Consider the following 24,003-nt stretch of genomic DNA (forward strand, 5'->3'; position numbering starts at 1 on the left):
GCTATAAACTAATAGTATTTATAGATTAAAAGCTTATTATAGAGAAATATTTTATAAAGTTCTTAATTAATAGTTTATTCTAATAATATAAATAAGGTTTTCTTAGATATCTTTTCTTTAAATATAAGATATTAGAATTTAGTAAAGAACTAACTAAATTTCTTATAAATCTAATAGAATTAGAAGAGTTTATTTTAGATATTATTTATATAATTAGGATTTTTAAAAATATTTTTAAGAATACTTAGGATTTCTTTATAGTTAGATAAAATATAATTTCTATTCTAGATATATAATAAGATCTAGATATATAGGATTTCTTTAAGCTAATTTATTATATATAATATTTAGTTTATTAAGATTAGAAATTAATTAAGGTTTATAATTAATTTTTCTTAAATCTAGAATATAAATTAATAAAGATTCTTATAATCTCTACTAAATATATAGAAATCTAGAAAATATTTAGAAAAAATAGGGAAGTAGATAATATAAGAATTAAATAATAAAAATATTTCTAATACTAAAGTTAATAGTTTTTTAGTAAATATTTTAAAAACTAGATTTATATAAAAAATATTTATAGTAAAAGTAATAATTATTAAGACTTAATTATATTTTTAGTAGATAGATTCTAATTTATAAGTATATTTTAGAAGATTTTCTTAAGTTTATATTAATTTTTTTTCTTAGTATTTAAAAATATTATTTTTTTTAGATAGTTTATTATAGATTTATATAAATTCTTTTTTAATCTAAATAATTTCTTAGATTAAATAAATAATCTTTTATTAAATAATATAGTATTATTAATAGTATAAATAGATTAGTTTTCTAATCTTCTTAGGATATTTATATATTTATCTATAGTATATAAACTAGGTTTTAGGATTTATATTATAGTATTTAGTATAGATTTTAAGGTTTTTAAATAGAAATAGTAGTAAAGGAGTCTTTATAAACTCTAATAACTAATCTATAATTAATAGGTAGTCTAACTTTTAATATAAGGATTAAAACTATATAGTATTAGGATATAGTAAGTAGTTATATATTAGAAGTTAGTAGATTAGCTTATATAATAAGTAGAAGATTAGAAATAGTTATATTATAGATAGGTTATAGAATAGAAGATTAACTAAGATATAGCTTAAAGAACTATATTAAATAGGAATAGGAAGTTCTAATAGTCTTAGGGGTTATATAATAATAAGAATAGGGATCCTCTTATATAAGGATCTACACCATAACAATATATTAAAAAAGAAATAAGATAAAAGTAGAGAGAGAGAGGATAGAAAAGTCAAAAGTTAAGAAGAAGAAAGAGATAAAGATTAAGAAAATAAAAGAGAAGCTCTTATCTTAAAGATATTAAAGAAACTATATTACTTTATTTATATTTATATATAAAGATACCTAAGATAGTATTAGTCCTAGAAGTTTTATTTAATATAATACTACTTTATATAGATTATCTAATTAAATATAAGCTATATAGATAGTTAAGTTAACTATTATTAAAAAAAAGAATAAATTATTATAGGATTCCTAAATCCCCTTAGATATAACTTAGATATAATTTATAACTACTCTATAGATAAATCTATCTTAATATATCTATTTATATATAATAGTCCTAAGCCCTAGTAATATAAAAATATATAAATAATAACTATAATTCTTATTCAAAAAGAATCAGTCTATATATTAACTATTTTATTTAATCTCTACTATCTAATATCCTTACCTAGTTATAGGTCTCTAGCCTAATAACTCAGTAGCTATTATATTATATATCTTTTATAACTTATAAATAATTTATTAATAAAAAACTATTAAAATATATTCTTAGAACTATTTATTTATAAATAAATTAAATACTTATAAATATAATATTAATAGAATAAGATATTTATAGTATTTAAAATATAAATAATCTTAAAAGATTTTACTAATATAGTATTAAACTCTTTTATATTTATCTATAAATAAGTTATATATTACTTATTATATATTTTTGTTTATATACCTTTCTATTACTATTTATATACCTATCTAATATAATATCTCTTTTATAATCTATAGATAGCTTATTAAAAAGAAAAGGAATAATTATTATAGTATATATATAGATTAATATTCTAAAGGAAAGATCAACAAATAATATATATTAATATTAGAATAGATATATAACTTATTGAGGGTTCTGGCCTTAGACTTCTTATATAAAGTATATAAACTATAGTTAGTATAAAATATATAAATATCTAGAAGTAATAGACTTCTAAGGATTTGTTTCTATATAACTTTTATAAAAGAACTTAATCTAATATTATTATTTTTTATTTATCTATCTAACCCTTTAATATTAATTTTAATAACTATTTACTTGTTGATCTTTCCTTTAGAATATAAATATATATATATACATAATATTACTCTAGGATAATTAGAGTAAAATAGTCTTATCTATCTTACTTTATTCTTAATAAGAAATCCTAAAAGGGTATAGCCTATCTGTAGCTAGTCGCTTTATTATCTCCTATTTAAAACTAAAATTCCTAAAATATAAACTAAGTAGGGTCTATCCTTTATAATTAAATATCTTAGAATATCTTTTTTTATAATATACTAGATTATAGTCTAATTATAAAACCTCCAAGAAGAGCGATCATAATATCTCAAAGATTAGAGATTTAGAAGGGGGTGACATCTTAGACCTACTTTCTCTAGAGACCTACTTATCACCCCCCCCCCCCCTTACCAAGACTTATTAATACGGAACAAGGGGGGGTCCGACTATAGTTAGGAATTTAAGGGGCACGGCCGGAATCATAGTGAACTATATATCATCGAATCGTATAAAAAGCTGAAGCTCTTCATCCTTAATGTCTATTTAGGCAAAGCAACCTATCAAATTAAAATACTGATTTAGTAAATCACCAAATCGTAGATATGAAGTCTCCGGCATCTATAACAAATATAATATTACAGTAGGTAGCAAGTAGGTCTGACCAATAGCTGTAGTGCCATTTAAGGCGTCATATCGTAACTAGAAGCAAGAGCAGAGTACAAAATATCGGTAGTTATATAACGCTAGAGAGGAAACATCCACAGAAAAAGCCGGCCACCAGGATTAATAACTCCATTGCTAGGGTAGCCAGCAGTATTTGGGCCATGCTGTTTTCTCGTGCTGAGTTAATCACGCAATAATCGAACAAGCCTGAGATTGTCCACGTCTATTTCTGTGTGAAACGTTAGTGACCTGATCAATTTTTTGAAGGGCTCTCGTCATGACTCGTCATCGAGAGTGGAAGTTAATCTTGATTAGGGTTTAATGTTTTGGAAAGAACTTATGAAATAAGTCCATGTAGACACGAAATTAAACAGAGTCAGATGATAATTATTCATTTTTGAAGCAAAGTTACTTTACTATTGATAGTACAACAGAGGAAAAGAGAAGGCGCCAATAGAGAAAATACTCAGGTTATTTTTATCCGAATTTCGCGAGAATCACATCGCTGATATCGCTGAAGGAAAGCCCTATAAGAGCCTGTGTATCGAAGGTATTGCTAGTCAAGGCGAACCTTTCTTTGCAGATTGCGTGAAGCTCTTAATAATAAGGTCCGTGTAGTATAACTACATGGAGGAAGACTCGGGACGGGTATGTTTGCACTGTTTGCACGTTTGTGCGGTTTGACCCACTCTCGGATGCAGGCCAATCATCTGATTGGCCTGGAGAGTGGCATCCGCCTATATGTATGTAGCATAGCTCTCTCTCTTCTTTTCCTTTCCTCAACGTTGTTATTCGTTGTTCTTCGCACTCTTCTCTATTCTAGTAGATCATAGGCACCTCATCACAGTCCGATTGATGAAACTTGCGGGGATTCGAGATACGGTAGATCTCGATTACGAGGGTCTTGTGGCGAGCTGAGCTTCACCTGTGCCACGCAGCTCGATTAGTGGGGCTACAAAGAAAACAGACGATATGCAAAGCACTGTTGGGCTGTTTCCATTCAAGATTCTGACTGATCATATAAGCCAATTCAGGGTGGCGGCTCAAAAAATTCTCAGGTACATCACTGTTCACTCTCGCAGAATGGGCGCAGGGTTTCACGACTATAAGTTTACTACTGTAGTAGATCCCCCTTTTGAGCTGCGTACGAAACCCAAGACCTATCCAGCCTACCTTTCCTTCTTGGGCCTTAGTGTCTTTTATCCGCGTAGATACATCTCCACCTGTATAACAATCGCGTCAATTACTGTAATTGGACGTGTATTTTACTGAAGTGTGGGGCGCGCACGGTCGGACGTAATATTCTCTCCAGAGAGTGTATCTTATTCAAGTTGTGTATGAAGCTTGAAACAATGGGAAAGTCGCGGTATGCAAGGCATCTACGTAATACGAAGTCCACGGGTCATGAAGCGCATATGCCCTTACAGTATACATAATTAGCGGGGGAGAAAGAAGAACGACTCGGAGTTGACCGCATTTATGACGTCGTACTATTACAATGTACTAATACAGCAATGTTTACTAGTACGCCTATCATATAACTAGTACTACTACCTGGTATATATGTAGCATTTATGCCCCGTCCTTAGTTCAGTCAATGCCTTACCTGTGAACCCTTCGTCAACTTTGAAAATCTTAAGTTGACGTTTCCATATTCCAAGAATCGAAATGGCAGTTGACTTCGCCTCTATCCCTTTGGTCGACTTCCAAGACGCATTTTCTCCAGACACAAAGCCACGCTTCCTCTCCACACTTAGGAGTGCACTCGTCGATGTAGGCTTCTTTTATCTTCAGAATCCTCCGATTGATATCAAAATACGGGAGGCACTTGTGAAGACAACGGGCGCATTTTTTGATCTCCCAACAAGTAAGAAGCTAGAGCTGGACGTGACCCAAAGTAAACACTTCCGGGGATATGGTTGTGCGGGTTCCGAAAAAACAGCTACGTTGAGCGATCAGCGGGAAACTTTGACTGTATGTTAAATGACTCAATTGGAAAGGTTTCGGAAAGGTATAATCCATAATAACATCATTTAAAGGTCGGCATCGAGGCACCTGTCCGTGGTTCGGACTCGCCCATTTACTACGGTCTCGAGGGACCTAATCAGGTATGCCAAAAGATTAACAGCAGTCCAGCATGTCAACCTCTGACTATAACTACTAGTGGCTTCCTGAAGAAACCGCCCCAGGCCTCCGTAAGGCAGTCGAAGTATACATTGAGGAGACCCAAAAATTAGCAGACACGTTTCTTTTTTTGGTTGCCGAAGCATTGGAACTAAACCCCGATACGTTTACGAAAGTACTCCACAGAGAATACCCCTTCAGTCTTCTCAGAATCGGTGCCTATCCTCAAATGGATCCTTCAAATCCTGCTGCGGCAGATATCCAGGGCGTCGGAGCTCACAAGGACTCAAGCTTCTTGACCTACCTGCTTCAAGGAACTGGGCATTCAAGTCTAGAAGTGCAGAACAAATCGGGAACATGGATCCCAGCGCCCCCTATCCCGAACACACTTGTTGTGAACATCGGCCGGTCACTGGAAGCCCTCACGCGCGGAGTTTGCGTTGCTACTACTCACCGAGTCAACTTGAAACCAGCTCAATATCTTGGACCGGGTAATATTTCTCTCGGCAAGCGGTTGAGTTTTGCATTTTTCCAAACAGTGGCTCTTGATGTCACTAAAGAGGATATGAGAGTGGAAATACCTCCTCATATCTTGGCTTTACGCGTGAACAATGTGAAATCCGATGCTGAATCGTTCTTCACTGATCTTTTCGAAGGCCCTGCCGGTGAGGCTGTTTTAACAAATTGCGTTACGAGCTACCCCGAACTGGGGAAGCGATGGTACCCCGAACTTTTGGCTAAAGTGCTTGAGGAGCAGCATAGAAGTAAAATGTTAGATGATGCCGGACTTGTTGCAAAGTCTCAGGCCGCTTGAACGTGTGGCTGCAATGGAATTTTTCTCGGCTGTTTTATTTTTTAACTTTTGTCCAAGTTTAGCTTGGTCAACTGTTCTGGTTGTATAGTCTCAAGTTAGGCTTTGGCAAATAAAAAAAGTCAATTTTTATATGGTCTGACATCCCAATCACTAATATCATACCCTACTCGTGGACCATTGTTCAACCAAATAGACGACGGACTGTGTATCAAACTTATGCTTTATATGTAGTATTTAATTTCGCGTTCGATTTGTAGAACTAAATTGTAAGATGTATCGGTAGACTGGCCCTACATTTCTTACCATTGAGCTGAATGAAAATAACTTGAACTTTTGAGTTCCAACGTTTTTCCAGGTTGGATTTGAGAATCTGTTGGCATTGCGAATGTTAAATATTGCCAGTATGAACTGCCTTCTAGATGATGTAGACTTTGTAGGAAAGTATTTGAAAGTAAAAAGATCTGTTTCTGGTATTCAAGGAGATGAATCTCTACAGGTTGTTTCTGTCTGGTATCCGAAATTTGACAGTCCAAATCTTAAAACTAAGCCATCCAGTCTTGGTGTTTCTTTGATAGCATGAACGGAACTTGAAACTCGTCCAAGTAGTTCAACATGAACCGTTGGACGTAATATCCATTTCTCGCACCCATTGATCCATTGTCTGTTCCATCAAGCCTTTCGTGAAAACAACCTATGGATACCTGGTCAGTACCGAATACAAGCAAAGAATGAACGATGCGAGACTTACTAGTTCTTCTGACTCTATAAGCGTGTCATGATCTGCGCCTTCAACGATACCCCACTCCACATACTCTTTCCCAACCATCTCATCCCAGCCTCCAGCATCAAAAGACTCACGCGGAACTTGAAGCCAGTCATCGCTAAGTTTCAACCTTGTCCCTGGTCCAACTTTCTTCTCAAGCTCCAGTGCTTCAGACACCATGTCTGCCATCCTGTCATGATCGCCATGTCCGGCCCAGATAACAAATATCCGCGGCCGTTTTGCATCACTTTTGTTGAAGGGACGAGGCATATATTTCATTTTCGCGTAATATGCGGCCACTCGGTGCTTTTTACGAAAGGAAGGAATCTCCACGTCGGGTTTTCCTTCGCGGCGGATTGGAGGGAATACTCCCATCATTTCAAACAGTTCGACAGTTGCTTTCGGGCAATTAAGGTTTTGCCGAGGCACTGCCAAGTCCAGCATGATTATTCCCAGAACTTGCTTTCCCCATTCGTGCAGCTGGTATGCGGTCTCGTATGCCGTGGCTGTTCCCATTGACCAACCACATAGTATATATGGGCCAACGGGGTCAATGCTAACAATAGTGTTTGCGTAAATGGTGGCAGTTTCTTCTATCGTCCAAGAAGCTTCTGACTTGGTCATAAGGAATGGAGAGCCAAAGCTGTACACTGCATAATCATTGAAGAATTTAGGCAGTGTTCTGTACACGAAGGCATTTCCCGAGCCAGGAGGAGCGAGGAAAAGAGAGGGAACGCCTGGTCTCGGAGTCCCCTGGAGAAGGACCGAAAAGCACACATCGGTAGGTGCGTCCTCCATGACGGGTGTAAAATGAAGAAAACCCGCTGTGTCTGGAATAGAACTGATCTGCTGGCATATTGCCCCGACTGTTGCTTGTGTAAAGAACAGAGATGATGGTAACGACACTCCTGTTTCGATCTGAACACGCTTGATAATTGCGATCGATAAAATTGAATCAACTCCCAGCTCAATCACGCGAGAAGAGAGGTCAATGGAGATTCTCTTCTCTATTTCGATCGCCATGCATAATGATTGCATCACCTGGGTGCCTGAAATGGGCCCATCGATAGTGTGTACGTCCTCTCTTTGCTGGCGCTCCCAGTATATCTTGACCAGAGCTTCCAGCTTGGTCTTCTGGACCTTACCCGCCATGGTTCTTGGATATTCTTCGCGTCCCAGTGTCTGAATTGATATAACATCTGCCGGGACATAAAGATCCCCCATCTGAGCCAGAATTATGTTCTTGAGTTTATTTCCCGTGTTATCATCGACCTTCTGGTTTACAACGACAATAGGCACCTCGCCAGCCACATTGTCCGGTGCGCGTACAACCTGAGGGTGGAAATCACTGATTCCTGGGGACCGACCCAAAACCGCTTCGATGGCCGATGGTTCAATGTTCTCCCCTCCGCGGATGATTGTGTCTTTGTACCTGCCAATCAGATAGAGGCGATTGTCGCTACCAATAAAGGCTTTATCACCAGTGCGGAACCAAGGGGTGCCATCTTCCTCGCTGTAAAAGTTACCATCGGCTCCTCCGATGTATCCATTGATCAAACTTGAACCTGAGAAGTGCATCTCTCCAGCGTCACCAAACGGAGCTAGGACCTTGCTGTCCTTGGCATATACACGCACGGACATCCCAGGGAGTGGCGTGCCAATTGAAACGTCTCCATCTTTGATGATGCCACTGACCTGACTGACGACGCCTGAAGATACAAGGATGCCCTCGGTCATACCATAGAGATTTTCCACTCCTGATGCACCCAAGGTATCGAGGCAGATCCTAATAACCTCCTCGGTTGGGGGAGAGCCTCCCATGACGATTCGCTTAAGGGAGCTTAACTTCCCGGTTAAAAGGGGCGTGGTGCGCAGGGCATGCAGCATAGTTGGCACTAATCCAGCGTGGTTCACTTGCTCCGCCTGAATGGCTTTTATCACAGCCTCTGGAATAAATCTCGGCCCTGGGAGCACAACAGTGGCTGCATTAAGGAATGGAGCCATAATACAAAGCCAACCAAACCCATGGTTATTTGGCAATGTAAATAAGACCCGATCCCCAGGCATCATAGGAACACTACTTTGACGCCAACATGAGGCGGCCGAAAACCCATACGCCGATGGCATAATGCAACCCTTTGGGAGTGATGTCGTTCCACTAGTGAAAAAAATTGTCTGATTCGACGGTACTGAGTGGCAATCTGGGGTAACACTTTGCTGCAAATTTGAAGCTGGTTTTTGCATCAACTCGTCAAAAGATTCCCACCCATCCATGTCTCCTTCGACCAATATCCTGGTGCATTTCAACCCAGACGTGAACTCCTCGATACGAGTACAAATATCGGATGTTCCGGCAATGATGGCCATAGAATCCGACTGGCATCCTTTAATCGCGACTTGCAGCATATGCCGTATTTCCCTGTCATTCGATAGGGCTTTGGGGTTGATTGGAATGTAAGCGCAGCCAATCTGGTACGCAGCCCAAGTGGCAATGACATATTCAGCGGTGTTTGGCATGAACATAACCAATGGATCACCTCTTTTCAGGCCTCGACTTCGTAAACCAATGACGAATCGCTGTATAGCGCAATCAAGGTCCCGATAGGTCCATCGTAGATAGTCCACTTCATGCTCCGCACCGGCCGTGGGCAAGCTCTGGATTCCGTAGAGGGTAGCGGATTGCTGGGTACTGACAAGAGCCACGACATCCGGGTATTTCATGACATTCTGATAAAACACTTCGTGGAGAGACTTTTCGTCGTCAGGAAGGGGGGGTCCGTGTAGTTCGCTGGAGGGCATCATATTGGATAGTTGGGAGAAAATTGACTATCCCAAGGGAGAGAATGTTGTGTTTCGAAATCACGGCCCAAGTGAAAAGTAGTACGATATAGTATGACATGAAGGAGAGAGGGAAAGAAGAAACCAGAAAACATCCAACACCCGTAAAGTCGCACAACTACAATGCAAACAGCATGCATGAATAAGCAAGTAGCTGCCTGCTCGATCGACCACGAAGGTAGTACTACTAGCCCCAACAAAAAATCGATAAATGCACAGATGGTAAGTTGCTGGCATAGACAGATTGATCTGTGCTCCTGGGGTATCGTAGTCACTTGCGCTCTACTACATACAACGATCGAAACTGATCGAATAGAATACAGGGAGATCCAATTACAGGCAGTAATGCTTTATTCCTCGTATGTTTTAATTTTATTTCGCTCTCGTCGAAAAATATGTTTGCGGAGTATCAGATGTAACGCGCAGATCAAACCGAATTGATGTGATGGATGAGAAAGTTGTAAATTATAAAAACTTATTTTTTACTTAATATAAAATAAAGAAAAGACATAAAAAAAACACGTGTGGGTATTTTGAAGTATATACGGGGTATTACGCGTAACAATCATACAATGTATAAACCAGTTGACCCCTAATTGGGTTAGATCAGGAGTGGATACCAATGCACATAATACATTATACAGGCCCGAGCCCTGTAGTGGGTCTACCAGCTCAATAATTGACTAAAACCCGCCCCGAGCTGATGGAGTACATATCTTGGTGACACCAACCTTGCAGACAGATGCAATTGATCACCTCACCGCTACATGTCTGCCACTCTCATAGTGGCTTCACTAAAGTCCGATCGAGAAAATCTTTGTGGTTATCCCGCTCCTTGAACTTGAAAATTTAGAGGTAAGTCTAGGCCATCAAGAAAGCAGCTAACTAATGCATAGGTGGTGCAATTCTTCAAAATCAAAGGAGCATTCATATGGCAAATCTTTGTTGTGTTGATGGCATTGCTTGGTTCTCCTCAGCTGTAAATTAAGGACTAAAACGCCGATCTATGTGATACAGTTTTTTGTCACCGCAAATTGATACATCCGTTGAGTAAATAGACTGGGTAACTATCTATCTCTCATATGAACTGACAATAACTCAGTTGCATAACAAGTACTCTGATTCAGTTCTATCATTACCTTCAGCTCACTATGTCTCAAACTACGAGTACCTCTCGTACGAAGACGACCATGGTCGTGGGAGATCAATCTTTGGACGTTGCTGAGCTCCAGGAAATCAGACTGGAGAATGTCATTGCGAAAGACCAACTTGAGATGGCCAAACTTTTGAAGGCGGCGGAATCCCAGGGATTTTTCTACGTTTCCTTTAACGACGACCTCTCAGACAAAATCTCAAGCCACCTAAAAACCTGCTACCTAAACCAGCATGAGTACTTCGCCAAGCCATTAGAAGAAAAGATGAAGGCATTCCGCGGGGATGTGATTCACGGGTATGTGCACCTCAGTCGCCCCAGCCAGATTCACAGATATTGACCCATCACTAGCTACAAATGCGCTGGCATTGAATCATTCGAAGTAAGTATGCCCATCAATCTTTAGTACATAGGTACTGACCACTCAGATTACTCGAGACGAGCAGAACCGGATGATGCTACCAAGCCCCTTCGCAGAACACGCTGAATCGACACTAGATCTTGCCAATATCTGCCACACCATTGTACGCACACTTCTCCGCAGCATCTCTGATAGCCTTGGTCTTGGTGAATCTTCGAGTCTAATAAGTGCTCATCGCCCCGATGGGACAAGCGAATCGGGAATAAAGTTTGTCTCTGGTCCAACCAAAGCGTCCATGGCCGATGTACCCGATACTACTCACACCGACGTTGGCTCGATCACCTTGCTCTGGTGCGAGAAATGGGCTACTCAGATGCAAACTAAGGAAACGAAAGAGTGGTTATGGGTAGATCCCAAACCGAATCGGGTTTTGGTCAATATCGCAGACTATCTGCAAAACCAGACCGGTGGCCGCCTACACTCCCCAGCGCATAAAGTGAGCCAGCCATCCAGTGGTGCTGAGGACCGATATTTTGTGTCCTACTTTTTGCGACCTAATCATTGATGACAGGTAGCGTTTGAGAGAAAGCTATCTACATGCGTTGCGGGGACTGGCCGACCTGATTCCTCAGACCTCGACAATGGCGGACTATGGTCCAAAAAATTGGACTTTCTTTTTTGTTGTTTTCTGGTTTGTCTATGGGCCTTGACTGGAAGAAAGGAGCCTTGCAGGACTTCCTGTTCACTTTCATGCCCGTAGCAGTAGATTCATCCTGTGCAATTCTTGACTGTACCTAAGCTGCGAAAAGAATATGCTCTTTGAAGTTGACTATACTACATGGGTCGCGAAAGTCTACCAATTTCCCTCTATTGTATAAAAAGTATATCTAGGGTCATTCCATCTTTCCAAGCTTACTAGTAACCTTGGAATACTATCGTTCAGTTAATATTCACGATATCATGGTATGATATATGGATATTCATCATGATGAATGTAAGGACTGCGTTATGTTTAACTATACCAAATGCATGTACAAAGGCTGTGCCGTATTCGAGATCATGACCCGGATGTTCAAAATGTTAGATTGTAGTTCTTGACTGTTTCTTTTGTCCCTTAGGCTTAATATTAATTGCCACATATATTGGAGCCGCAAAATTTCGGATCTTTCAGTACTACACCAGAGACTGTTAGTATGAGTGAGACATCTTATCGCCACCTAACTACCAGTGGGACAGTCGTTCTACTGCCTGTAATTATGAAGTCTCGGGCCAATTGGGCATTGCAAAGAACCTATCCTCTGTGTGACTACTCTAGCTTCCATATGCTGCAAGCTGTAATATGCAATCCTGCCTAGGTGATCTGAACCACTGCAGTTGGGATTTTTATTTATTGCATCTTAGTTACGTGCATTAAGAATAAATTCGTAATAACTTCCAGCTGTTTCCGAGGTTCCACCATCTTTGAATGACTGCATTGTGTGTCACGGTGCAGACCCTTGGAAGTGGACACTGTATAATATACAGGCAAGAGGGGTTGTATACTAGGTATATTACTAAAGCTCAGCCAGCCATCTAGTACCATGTGGAGTAATATACAAGTATTAGTACTTCTTAGTCCAGCTAATAACCCTGGAAGGTGCAGATATACACAACTATCTGATGTCACTATGCTGCAGGATATATCCATGGATCTCAATATCCTTCCCGAGGCCTGCTAGGCACCAATAAAAGGAAGTAGTTATGGATGCAGCAAAACAGTTCCGGTGCGTCCGATGTCTGTATCTAGAATATAATAACGTAGATCTTTTGGTAGTACCCGATGTATTGCAGATACAGTTACAGTGGCACACCGCCACTATTTTATCATGCCTTAGGGCGCCGTGACATCGTATTTAATCTCAAAAATGCGTACAGCCGTGTATTTTTCATATAGGGTCCTTTGAAGATTACATGTATGTCATGAAAATTGTCATGAACTGCCCATTCCTGGCTCCTCGCTTCTCTTACGGTATGCCGGGATGGAGCGATCCGCCGGACGCAACCTAGTTTTGGTTTGGGCGGCCCCACATGGCCCAATTACTCCGCATTTCCCATCCCGTGCCATCTGTGGTTTCTCATCTGCATTTATGTCGAGTACAGTAACCCCTAACATCACTTTTGTTTGAGAGAACATCAGTAAGGGATATTCAATTTGTTAGTAAGCGGGTTGTATGGGTTTCAAAGGCTGGTCTTGGAAGAAGTCCCTGGCCGCCCCTTCCCCTGGAATGCCAGGTTCTTCAACGGGACTTCCGAAAAGAGCCAACGGACTGTAAAGGGAATCCATTTGTCGACGTAACCTAGAAGCACAACCTTGGTAGGAGAATGAAAATGATGATGGTTTTGATGTAATGTCAGCTATGTCTTCTTACGTCTTGCTAGCCGAAGTAACGTAACCCGACGTCAGGACATCCTCTGTACGCTAATAACGAAGTAGTATGGACATCTTGAGCGCCACTGGCAACTGCCGATCTCACATCTGCCCGCAGACCTGCGGGAAGTCCCGATTGAGTTCATCTGCATTTCAGCTACGCCTTTTTCCCAAGTGCATTTTCCTTAATCAGGTGTGGTTCCCTGTATTTTTCCCACGTCATTCGTTGTCATGGTGGAACAGAGCTTGGGCCGACCGATTTCATTGTATTTGTCGGAACGCGGTCGTTACAGTACAGACTAGTACGGGTTTAATAAATATTTGAGTGGAGTTTCAATTTGAATGCTACGTAACTATGGGAAGCTAGGCACAGAATATATGCGGTTTGGGTTTACCCCCTCTGGCTTGCATCGAGCGAAGTATCCGCTTCCGCAGACCAAAATAGTTATTAGTTACATTTTAGTCGAATACACCGCCCTAAAACAGACACAGTTAGTCTCAATTATGGACATTACGCTCGACACAGGCCAGAGGGGGTAGTACGGTTATTTAGAGCCATGAAACTGTGTTTGAAAACAGGCATACGGGGGTGCTGAGTATTACTTAGACGTACTAGTACCACCGCGACCCTCTTTTGTCGATATGATTTGTCGAGTCAGCAGGATAGGGTCACCCCGGAATATCTACTGTATCGGAATCTGCGCCTAATTTCCGAGGCTTGTGGGTTTGATAATCACACTTTCAAGGTTTCAACTGTTCATTCACATATGTGATCAACTAAATCGAGCCGCTCATCAATTATTCTACTTCTTTACCTGTTTCTTTTGGTACATCTCCCATTATCCACACAATTCGTTTTCGATTGCTTCCTGCTGCACATCACGTAGCTTCCCTCCTTAGACCTCATACAACAACGTGGTACGTCAACTCAAATCCCTCAGAATTATTTCTTCTCGCACCCGCTCCCCTCTTCAACTTTAACTTATCCTTTCGTAGTTCCATAAATAAGCAACACGATGGCGAATGCATCCCATGCAGAGGTTTACCAGAGCTTGAGTGCTGCGTGGAGCTTCTCGGACGAAAATGAAAAGTTATGGTGGCACAGCACCGCTCCCATGTTCGCCCATATGCTACAGTCCGCAGAATATATGCAACAAAGTCAAAGGCAACATCTTGAGATTTACAAGAGGGTCGTCATCCCCATGCTCGGTGCCTACCCCGTCGAAGATCGTCCCCGCTGGATGAGTATCCTCACACGATATGGTACTCCGTTTGAACTGAGCCTCAATTGCTCGAAGAATATCGTCAGCTACACATATGAACCCATTTCATTGATGACGGGAACTGCACAGGACCCATACAATACAAATGCAATTTGGGAGGCCCTCCACCATCTAGCAGTATACCAACCTGGTATCAATCTAGAGTGGTTTAGTTATTTTAAGAAAGCTCTTACCCTTACCTCAGAAGAATCGGCCTTTCTTTTGAAGAATAATAGTCTGGTTGGCGATCAGATTAAGACCCAAAACAAACTGTCCTTGCAGCTCGATAAAGATGATGACTTTACTCTTAAGGTCTATATATATCCTGCATTGAAATCACTCGTCACAAAAAGGTCTACCCAGGATCTTATATTTGGGGCAGCTCATAATCTAACCAAATTATACCCTACTGTGACAATTTCTACCCCGTTGAAGGTCCTAGAGGAATACCTGAAGTCCCGAGCACCTAACAGTACTGTCAAGCCCTGCTTCCTGTCGTACGACTTGGTGGAACCCCCAAAGTCACGCATCAAGATCTATCTTTTGGAAGAACAGGTTACACTAACAACGCTGGAGGACCTATGGACTCTAGGTGGCCGAAGGAACGATAACTCCACTGTAGAGGGACTCAAGGTCCTGCAGGAACTCTGGAATCTAATAAACCTTACTTCGAAATTCTGCACCTATCCAGTCGGATATTTGTCTCTTAGTGACACCGTGAACGAGCAGCTCCCCCTTTTGGCTGGCTATACCATTCACCCAGATGATCCTTATCCTGAGCCTGAGATATACTTTCAAACATTTGGGCACCGCGATCAAAAGTTGGCGAAGGGGTTGATGACCTTCTTCCAGCAGCAAGGCTGGACAAGGATTGCAAAGTCTTATGGAAGGGATCTACGAGCTTGGTAGTAGGTGTTTTGCTTACTCCAATTGTGTTTCCTTATGTAAAGATGCTAACCGTCAAAACCTGAAGTCCAATGGCAGATTTCAAGCATCTGAACAAGATCCACACATTGGTGTCCTTTTCCTATCGTAACAACTGCCCTTCTATGAATGTTAATCTGCAGTCATTCGAGACTGGTGAATGGGATACATGTGTATGTATTCATGTGTTCTACCCGGGGAAAGACTTCGCTAATGATCCCAAAGCAAGGTTCGCCGAACCTGTAACATTTACTCCATGGCTTTACAGATCGCATGTTATCATGCTTAAACTATTCCAGAAATTGCATAGTCTTTGAGTCGGTTATTGCACCGGACCTGCTTTATTAAAATATTGACTGGCCCTGCGATTGTCTTCGAAATTTTGTTGATTGGCACCAGAAATGACTACCGAATAGCTAGCCAGATTTAGCAACGTTAATAAAATCCAATCTTAACATTCGAAAGACAGAAATCCTGCGCATGTACATAAGCCCCCACAGGTTGTCGATTCACGCGCGTACATTTGCCACAGCCTTTCTCCGTGGTAGTGGGCAGCTCGTTTCACCTCGGGCCTGAAGACCAATGAGTCATCGAACATGGTCACATCCGCGTTGACTGTGTTTGATGTGGCGACCATGGGTTGTTTGTAAGGGCTAAGCACTCTTCGCCATCGAGGAGTACGCGAGTGATATCCCTTGGGGTCTTGAGGGGGTCGGCTCAATTTTGACGGAGGATGCGGTGGCAGAGACACGCATAGTCTCTCCAAAAATATCATCGACATAGGTCAGCTGCTTCGGGGAAATAATATCAAAAGGTCATAACATATAACGGAGTTAATCCTGGCCTGCCCTTCTTGACACATCGCAGCATCGGCCCAGGCGGTTTTGATACTGAGATAATACAGGGCATGATGCATCTTCAATAGGCGATTGCATCATCGGTAGTCCCCTCTTCAGCTCTTGCCCGTTCGTAATTAGAAAGAACGTAAAACTTCCAGTGGTTTCAAACATTCGAGACTTGATTGCGTCAGTTCAAAAAAAATAGATAAAAAAGATCCATCGCCCAGAATTGGTTATTTCTTGACTTACCAACTATCTGGGTTGTTTTCTGGTTCGGCATTTTGTGCGATTTATGATTTGGTGGGCTCGGTATATTGTTCGGTAGATCGTCGAACTATCTTTCCCCAGGCCGTGCGTCAAAAGCCAACGGGATTATCATGATACTATAGCAATGAGAGACCCGATAATCTTTACGGCCCCGGGACAGATCTGAGATATGTCAATACGTAACCCTTGAGATCGATGTAACCTTCTACAGCGGTAATGACATCGAAGACCAATAGGAAAATAAATCCAGCAGAGGGGGTGGCCAGATGCATAGCCAGCTATGCTGTGCTACCTCAGATCGCTTACTGCATGGAATGTAACTTGCGACGAATCACAAGAAAAATATTTCGATTGTAGGCAATCCATATGTGATTATCGCGCATATAAGAAGTATGACTACGTAGGTGTTACCTCACTAACCCACTGTCTAGTATTACCTATATAGAGTGGCTTTCAATAAATATCAAAAGCATGTTTTATATATACAGCATATTCATGTAGCGTGATAGTTCTTCTGAGTAATAATGACTTGAAGAACATAAGCGTGTTAGGTTCCATAAAGTGATATCCATATACCAAACTATATAAAACACTAAATACATCCATAGTGTACTAGGTATGGTGAGAGAATCACTTAAAGTATTTCCGAACCCCTTGCTTCTTCAAGCTGACCGCAAAGTCTGCCAATAGTTCATCGGCAAACGATCTATATGATCGTAGCTGAATTACATGCATGTTATTGCTTGAGTGCTGAGCTGACGCCGCACACTTAGTGGTCTATCATTCCAAGGTAGGTTACACGGAAGCGGGCTGTGCGCACGGTGGATATGTGAAATATGCATGCACCAAAAAAATACTAATATTGAACAAATTGTAGTAAGTGGCTGGCTAAGCTTCAGCCGATCTACATATCTTCGATCGTGTGCATATTATAGTATCCACTCCTGCACATTAAATGGCGGTATTGAGTCGGTACCTGCCCTCTCCCTCTCCTTCACCCCTTTTTTTTTTTTTTTTTTTTACTTCAGGAAATCTTAGTTTTATTGGATATCGCATTGTGAACAGCGGGTTCTTAGCGCGAGGAACTGCGGGACAGGCTTTGGACTGGCAGTCTACGAGAGTTGGGGGAGGATTGCTATAATGTTACTTTAAAAGTTTTGGGTTCTACCCGAGCAATGTGATGATTGGGTTGTACCCGAAGCCAGCGGCTCGTAAGTGCGGACCGGGCCTGGGACTAACCTAATTAGAAATAGCTGATACAGTGGGGCAATACGCGTACACATTCTTACCGTAACGGCCTTCTTTACCCAGCCATACCATTTTCCCCAATTGTACATTCTTGAGATCAAGCCAATGCGAAGTACTAATGTTTCATGTAAAGGTGGCTGGAAAATACGCTAGAATCTTAAAAGCCCAATTTCGCAGAAATTGCAAGCCGTTTTGGCATGACACGCTCAATTCGGCACGACCGCGCTCGGTGTAATCGAAAGTCCAGAAAAGAGCGTATAGTAGTATCTAGATAGGGACAACCAATTTCAACGAGCATGATTACGATTAGTTCCATGAGAAGCAAGAGAAACCTGCTTTGTAAAGATCTATCCTCTATTAAGCTTAACACATTTGGCTGTCTCCGTTTTCGCCATAGCATACCCATACGAATAATCCACAAGCAGCCACTCATCTGTGGATACGTATTGCTTGCACTCTTGTAAATAGTGACATTGCCGACGAAAAAGAACCTGCAAATGAACATAACTTTCCGGCGAAAGTAGTCCAACATTAGGTGCTTCTGCGATGATCCCCTGGAGCTCAAGTAACGCGGCGAAGATACCAAGTAGAACACCCAAGTTTTGGAGTGGTTTTGACGATAGCCGAAGCATCTTTTCTGCAAACTCGGAGGGCCAGCAAACGAGAAGCATCGACAGGTCAGCGGGAGCAAGGAGAGATGCTCGTTTAATCATCTCCAGGCCAATCCCAACAATACCATTGTCATTTCCGGTGTGCGACTCATCTATCCCTGTGATCACCGTATGCTCTATCTCAAATCCAAGCTGAGCTCGTAACAAGCGCACCACTGCGCACCCCATGGGGTCTGCGGTCCTCCCCGGGGCGTATACAAACGACTCTAGGAGGCTGCACTGAGAGAACCAAAGAGGCAGCAAAAGTGGTAAATCAAGATCACTCGCACTGAGTTTGGGCCAGGTTGATGATAGTTGTGGGTGGTGTAGCAAAGGTGTAATCTCATCTGTCAGGTCTGTGGAGTTCAATGACCCAGATGTTTTCTGAGATAGAATATTCGAGCGACTGCAGTCCCGGCAATGGATGTCCTCCGAAAGACCAACAAAGTCAAAATAAAATAGATTCCGACGTGGCTCTAGAGAGTCGATCCATTGTTGTAAAGTGGATACCTCTTCCCTTGTGAAGGCACCAAACATCTTACCACCCCAGCAGCATTCTTTCACTAGCCTGCTCTTTTTGCTCTCACCGGGATAAACCCATGGCGTAGAGGCGGCCAGAGCTCGAAGAAAATTCGGTTGCCAGTCTTCGTCTTGCAAGCTCCTTAGACTAAGCCAGTCGTCAAGAGAGCGACCCCCAATTTTTGCTTTACATCCGGTGTGTATTCCCTGCGCAGCTTGAGCCTTGGCACGAAATATCTCGCATATCCTGGATTCAAGCTGATCACACGGCGAAGAGTCAAGTTTGTACCGGATATCTGCTGTTTGAATCCCCTCAGAACCTAACCATTCACTCAAGACGTATCCTGCTTGAATGCGCCGCCACGCAGTGTGAGCGGCTTTTTCGCCTTCCAAATCCAAAATCTTTTGTACATAGTCCACGACGCAGTCCATAGACATAGCAGCATGACCAGAATGGCTGTTATCAATAGAAATATGAAGAATAAAGTAGTATGGATCGAGTCCAACTTCTGGTAGCTCCTTTGCCGCTTGCATTGTATCCAGCTGGAGCATTTCGAAGTGCATGTTGAACCCCAGTATCTCCGGAAAAAAGTCTGCCGAAAAGGCGGATATCATTAATTGAGCTGCGGCTGCTCTCCAGTACTTGATACTGTTGAAATTCAATCTAGGGTGAAGGATTTCCTCTGTCGTTGCGGAGGGCAATTCCGGCTCAAAAACACGCAAGAGGTTTTCAAAGATGTGAACGTGGTGCTGAAGAAGATTACCATCTCCAAGCTCCTCAGTGAACACCTGCCACGTTTTCTTCATGATTGGACGGAAGGAAAATGGTATAGTGATTTTGTTCAAATGGCCCAGCCAAGCCCCATCAACCAGCTTCAACGGGGCAATCTTCCTGAGCCATGATTCTGCATCCTGTCGGTCGCGGACCAATTGGCGAAACCCACCCGCATTCCTCTTCGCAATATATTTTTCGTATTTATCTGTGACGTTCTTCTGGTGATTTTGTAGAAACTGGGATAGCTCTTCTTTGTTGAAATTCACCATCGATATGATGCTCGAATGAGACTCTCTTTTTGTATAATCGCGTAATGCTTCGGATAGTAGAAACAAGATTCCCTGCCGTGCAAGCGGGAGAACTTCCGAATGATACTCCACATTTTGCAGTTTGAAGAAAAGACTTTTGTAAAATTCTAGCTCATGAAATCCTGAATCTTTGGCAATCGGCTTGATGGCGGAGGGGATAAACCTCGACTTTCTTGAGTAGTGAAGGTTTGTTCCCTGGGGTGGTTCATTATCCTGAACTTTCAAAATTCGGCGAAGACAAAATGCGGCGGTAAAGAGTAAGAGGCTGGCGATTATTTTCGACATTGATGAGGGCACAAAGAAAGCAAGGACTGTTCCATAGCTGGACTTGAAATCCATTGTCACTTTGGAGTGAATTGGAAACTTGAAGTCGGAAAAGGGGAGCTAGAGGAGCAATTTACTTATTGAAGCCAAATCCTAATCCGGATCCAAGTTTTGATAAAAAATATCGGTTTGGGTCGTGCAGATCGATCATCCTGGTGTCTCAATTTTTTCGATCCGATGCATGCGTCGACCTGCAACAAGAGTGCATTAAGCAAAGTATTGCTTGCATCATGATGTAAATCCTTATTTCTATTCGCCGGATCCATTGAGTTACAGCGGATCTAATACGAGTTGTGGAACGAGACAAATTGTGTGACGAGATACACCGCCAATTCCCTGTTCCTTACATGTTCCTTACAGCCATTATGTGCTTCGCCTGCAGGAATTAAAATAATCGATCTGCAATATGGATATGTGAAAGACCTTCTGTGCTACCATAGATCATTAGATGAATGCAGTGAAAAAGCTATCCCTTGGACCTTTAGTACCACTTACAGACTCTGAGATGACTGGAAATTTGGTCTGTGCCGGATTAATGCTCAGACGCTAAAGGAAGGGCCCGTAGTATGTAATGGTAGCGAAATGTGCTCGAGTGCTTTAGTAATCCGTCTTTTACAAGAAACTGCTCCGATTCAATCCCAGCCTCACTTATGCTACCCGTCTTCTTCATTAATTCCCATCTTTCTTCCATCGATCCCCCATCAAGTCATAATCAAATGATTGATGAAAATACGCCACTGGCTGAGCGTCAGTCATGTTTGAATTACAGTGCTACCCCTAAACAGGATGCAGAAGCGGCAAAGGAAGAGGTCCCTATCGACCGCGTGTTTGTTTCCATTGCTTTGCTAGGTTCTCAGCCCCAACAATCCCTGGACGGAGTCTCTATACTATGGCCGCTAACTGGAATTTACCGATAGGAATGTTTTTCGCAGCAGCAGATGACTCTTTTGTCTTAGCTACACACGGTGAAATTGCGACCGACTTCAAACAACTTGCGTTGGGGCCCTGGATTGTTTCAGCCTATAATCTTGGATTCATTACTACCCTGCCATTGGTGTGTAAGCCGCATGCGAAGGTTATACCAGGTTAGATCTCTGACAGTAGGTGCAGTACGGAAAGCTCAGTGATGCATATGGGTACAAGTTGGTACTACTTGTAGCCTATCTGATGTTCTCGTTCGGTTGTATTATCAGGTTAGTTAGTTCCAAATAAACCGTTCTGTTTATATGGCGTGGCTAATCCTCACTAAGCGGCACTGCGCCCTCAATCTGGGTTGTCATTGGAGGCAGATTCATCGCTGGCGTTGGAGCTTCGGGCATGACAGATCTCGTCAGCCTGATCATCAATGGTAAATCTTTGTGCTCTTTTGGTGCTTTTACTTCCTTAAAGACACTTTTAACCCGTTTATTGCAGATCTGGCCCCGCCGAGACAAGTTGTAATGTTGCGAAGTTATTTTGGAATGGCATTCCCTATCGGAATCAGCAGTGGAACCGGCCTTGGTGGAATGCTTTTGGACGCCGTCGGCTGGAGATGGTGAGTTTATGGCCCTGCGTATTAAATCTCGACGGGTATTTAATATATAACTATCAGGTCCTTCCTCGTCCAGGTCCCTTTCGGGCTACTCTGCTTTTTTATTGCCATGTGGAGACTTCCAGCACCAAATGACTCAAGCAAAACGCAACATGAAATCAACAATACTGGCAGTCGTGAACTAAATCTGTTTGGTGTATTCTCATTAGGAATCTCTGTCGCCGCATTAACGATACTGTGCCATTCAATCGGAGATGGTATTGCAATCACTGTTCCTTTGGTGGTGGCAATTTTATCTGCTGTGGTGTACGGATGGAATGAAAAGTTTTGGACCAAAGTTCCGCTGGTGTCTTGGGATGTTGTCAAGCACAACGGGATTTGGGCGATATATGCGATACAGTTTTTTACTTCCTTTGCCGCCTTTGGTGTAAGTCAACCTCAACCTCAACCTCACCACCTTCAACCCTACCAACTAATTATCAAACAGCTTCTCGCCAATATCAGCGAGTTTTTCACGCGAACTATAAATGCTACGGCTTCGTTTAGTGGAGCCACCTTCACCATTGTAACCGTTGGCAGTATTGTTGGATCCGCTGTTTGGGGGTTCATGATACGACGGTGAGTTGAGCCCGAGGGGGCTATAAATGCATAACACATACAGCTCACACATTTGGCTAATGCGTTAGCAGCACTGGCAACTATAAGGCATTGGCATTAACATCCTGCACTATCAATATCATTGGTTTTGGTCTGCTTATGGTTCGATGGTCTGAAGGACCCAAGCTGTGGGAACTGGCATACCTGGCGATCCATGCCATCGGCCATACGGGGCTTATTACGACCCTATTTGTTGCGATATCAGTGGCAGCTCCCAAAGATTCCGGTGCCGGGCCAATAACTACCTACTATTTGGCTCAGCAGATAGGAATGGTAGTAGGCGTAACTGCCACGTCAGTATTTACACGGAATGTGTTCAGAAGTAATCTCCTCGAGAGCCTCGCCATGGAGCCGAATGCACAGGAGGTAGGTGTCTCTGGCTTGGGAGGAGAGCCCGTTGGTGATTCGGAAGGCTAATTATGATGCACAGATTATTGAAAATATTTTAAGGGAAAGTCGATTTGCATTTACACACCTGTCTGACAGACTTCAAGTGGCTGTCGCCAACAGTTACATGCACGCATTTGCTGCTACGCCGGGTAAGTAAACCCTCTATGTATTCATCCATACCTTGTGATTTTCTGCTGACCTTTCATTAGGGCTCTGTGTCGCCTGCATGTTGCTCGTTATTCCCGCTCTTATTTGTATGCCACAGCTCTCCCTAGACTGATCGGGCCCATGTTTGAATTGTCAAATTTTTACATCACATGTTGGAACCATGAGGTTGCCATGCGTCCACTCAGCTATCCTCAGACACCCCGACTGAGACTAGCCAAAATGTATCATGTCATCTCTCACGATAGTGACCAGTACATTGCATTCTCCACCGTTTTTATTTCCTCTGAGGCCTCAGTCCTGAACAATCTATGCTCAAGTGCTTATACATATCGAGCACAACAGAGAAGAAATCAAGAATAAAGCTCATTATCTACTATACACCTTCATTTTACCTAGATATGAGATCGATCCAGCTTGCTCGAGCTTTGGATTAGATGGAAAGCCGCGATTGAATGGTGATACTGTATCGATTATCATAGTTTCCTTAATTTCTTGCTAGGGCGTTTGCTCGTAGATATGGCTGGACCCGAGTATGGTGCAATTTTTCTATCTTTCCCCCTACTACGCGATTGAAAAAATATAATCATCGAAAATGAACGCGTCGTCCGTACAGCAAGGGATGGGGGGTTGTTTTGATACCGCGAGGATGAGCCGATCCAGATTCC

The 24,003-nt window shown here is 42.0% G+C and overlaps 6 protein-coding genes across 6 annotated transcripts; 4 read left to right on the top strand and 2 right to left on the bottom strand.

Moving 5' to 3' along the window:
* Positions 1 to 4,684: 4,684 nt before the first annotated feature.
* Positions 4,685 to 5,954, top strand: N7478_011566 (isopenicillin N synthase family dioxygenase; the record flags this gene model as incomplete). The annotated part of the gene is made up of 3 exons (XM_056927780.1): positions 4,685 to 4,990; positions 5,056 to 5,124; positions 5,181 to 5,954. 3 exons carry the CDS (start codon positions 4,685 to 4,687, stop codon positions 5,952 to 5,954), a joined length of 1,149 nt encoding a protein of 382 aa, XP_056774828.1.
* Positions 5,955 to 6,561: 607 nt separating this feature from the next.
* On the bottom strand, positions 6,562 to 9,519 carry N7478_011567 (uncharacterized protein; the record flags this gene model as incomplete). Its single annotated transcript, XM_056927781.1, has 2 exons — positions 6,562 to 6,645; positions 6,703 to 9,519. The coding sequence occupies 2 exons, from the start codon at positions 9,517 to 9,519 to the stop codon at positions 6,562 to 6,564; spliced, it is 2,901 nt and encodes a 966-aa protein (XP_056774829.1).
* A 1,187-nt stretch (positions 9,520 to 10,706) lies between these two features.
* N7478_011568 (putative oxidoreductase, 2OG-Fe(II) oxygenase family) lies at positions 10,707 to 11,634 on the top strand (the record flags this gene model as incomplete). The annotated part of the gene is made up of 3 exons (XM_056927782.1): positions 10,707 to 11,005; positions 11,060 to 11,090; positions 11,137 to 11,634. 3 exons carry the CDS (start codon positions 10,707 to 10,709, stop codon positions 11,632 to 11,634), a joined length of 828 nt encoding a protein of 275 aa, XP_056774830.1.
* A 2,858-nt stretch (positions 11,635 to 14,492) lies between these two features.
* N7478_011569 (dimethylallyl tryptophan synthase FgaPT2) lies at positions 14,493 to 15,647 on the top strand (the record flags this gene model as incomplete). The annotated part of the gene is made up of 1 exon (XM_056927783.1): positions 14,493 to 15,647. The coding sequence occupies one exon, from the start codon at positions 14,493 to 14,495 to the stop codon at positions 15,645 to 15,647; it is 1,155 nt and encodes a 384-aa protein (XP_056774831.1).
* Positions 15,648 to 18,363: 2,716 nt separating this feature from the next.
* Positions 18,364 to 20,607, bottom strand: N7478_011570 (iron-containing redox enzyme family protein; the record flags this gene model as incomplete). Its single annotated transcript, XM_056927784.1, has 1 exon — positions 18,364 to 20,607. One exon carries the CDS (start codon positions 20,605 to 20,607, stop codon positions 18,364 to 18,366), a length of 2,244 nt encoding a protein of 747 aa, XP_056774832.1.
* Positions 20,608 to 21,308: 701 nt separating this feature from the next.
* N7478_011571 (transporter) lies at positions 21,309 to 23,450 on the top strand (the record flags this gene model as incomplete). The annotated part of the gene is made up of 10 exons (XM_056927785.1): positions 21,309 to 21,441; positions 21,510 to 21,646; positions 21,703 to 21,785; positions 21,843 to 21,940; positions 22,006 to 22,126; positions 22,184 to 22,550; positions 22,611 to 22,741; positions 22,813 to 23,146; positions 23,211 to 23,319; positions 23,380 to 23,450. The coding sequence occupies 10 exons, from the start codon at positions 21,309 to 21,311 to the stop codon at positions 23,448 to 23,450; spliced, it is 1,584 nt and encodes a 527-aa protein (XP_056774833.1).
* Between the last annotated feature and the right edge of the window lie 553 nt (positions 23,451 to 24,003).

Source organism: Penicillium angulare (assembly GCF_028827245.1).
Source record: "Penicillium angulare strain IBT 27051 chromosome Unknown utg000008l_segment0_segment0, whole genome shotgun sequence".
NCBI lineage: Eukaryota > Fungi > Ascomycota > Eurotiomycetes > Eurotiales > Aspergillaceae > Penicillium > Penicillium angulare.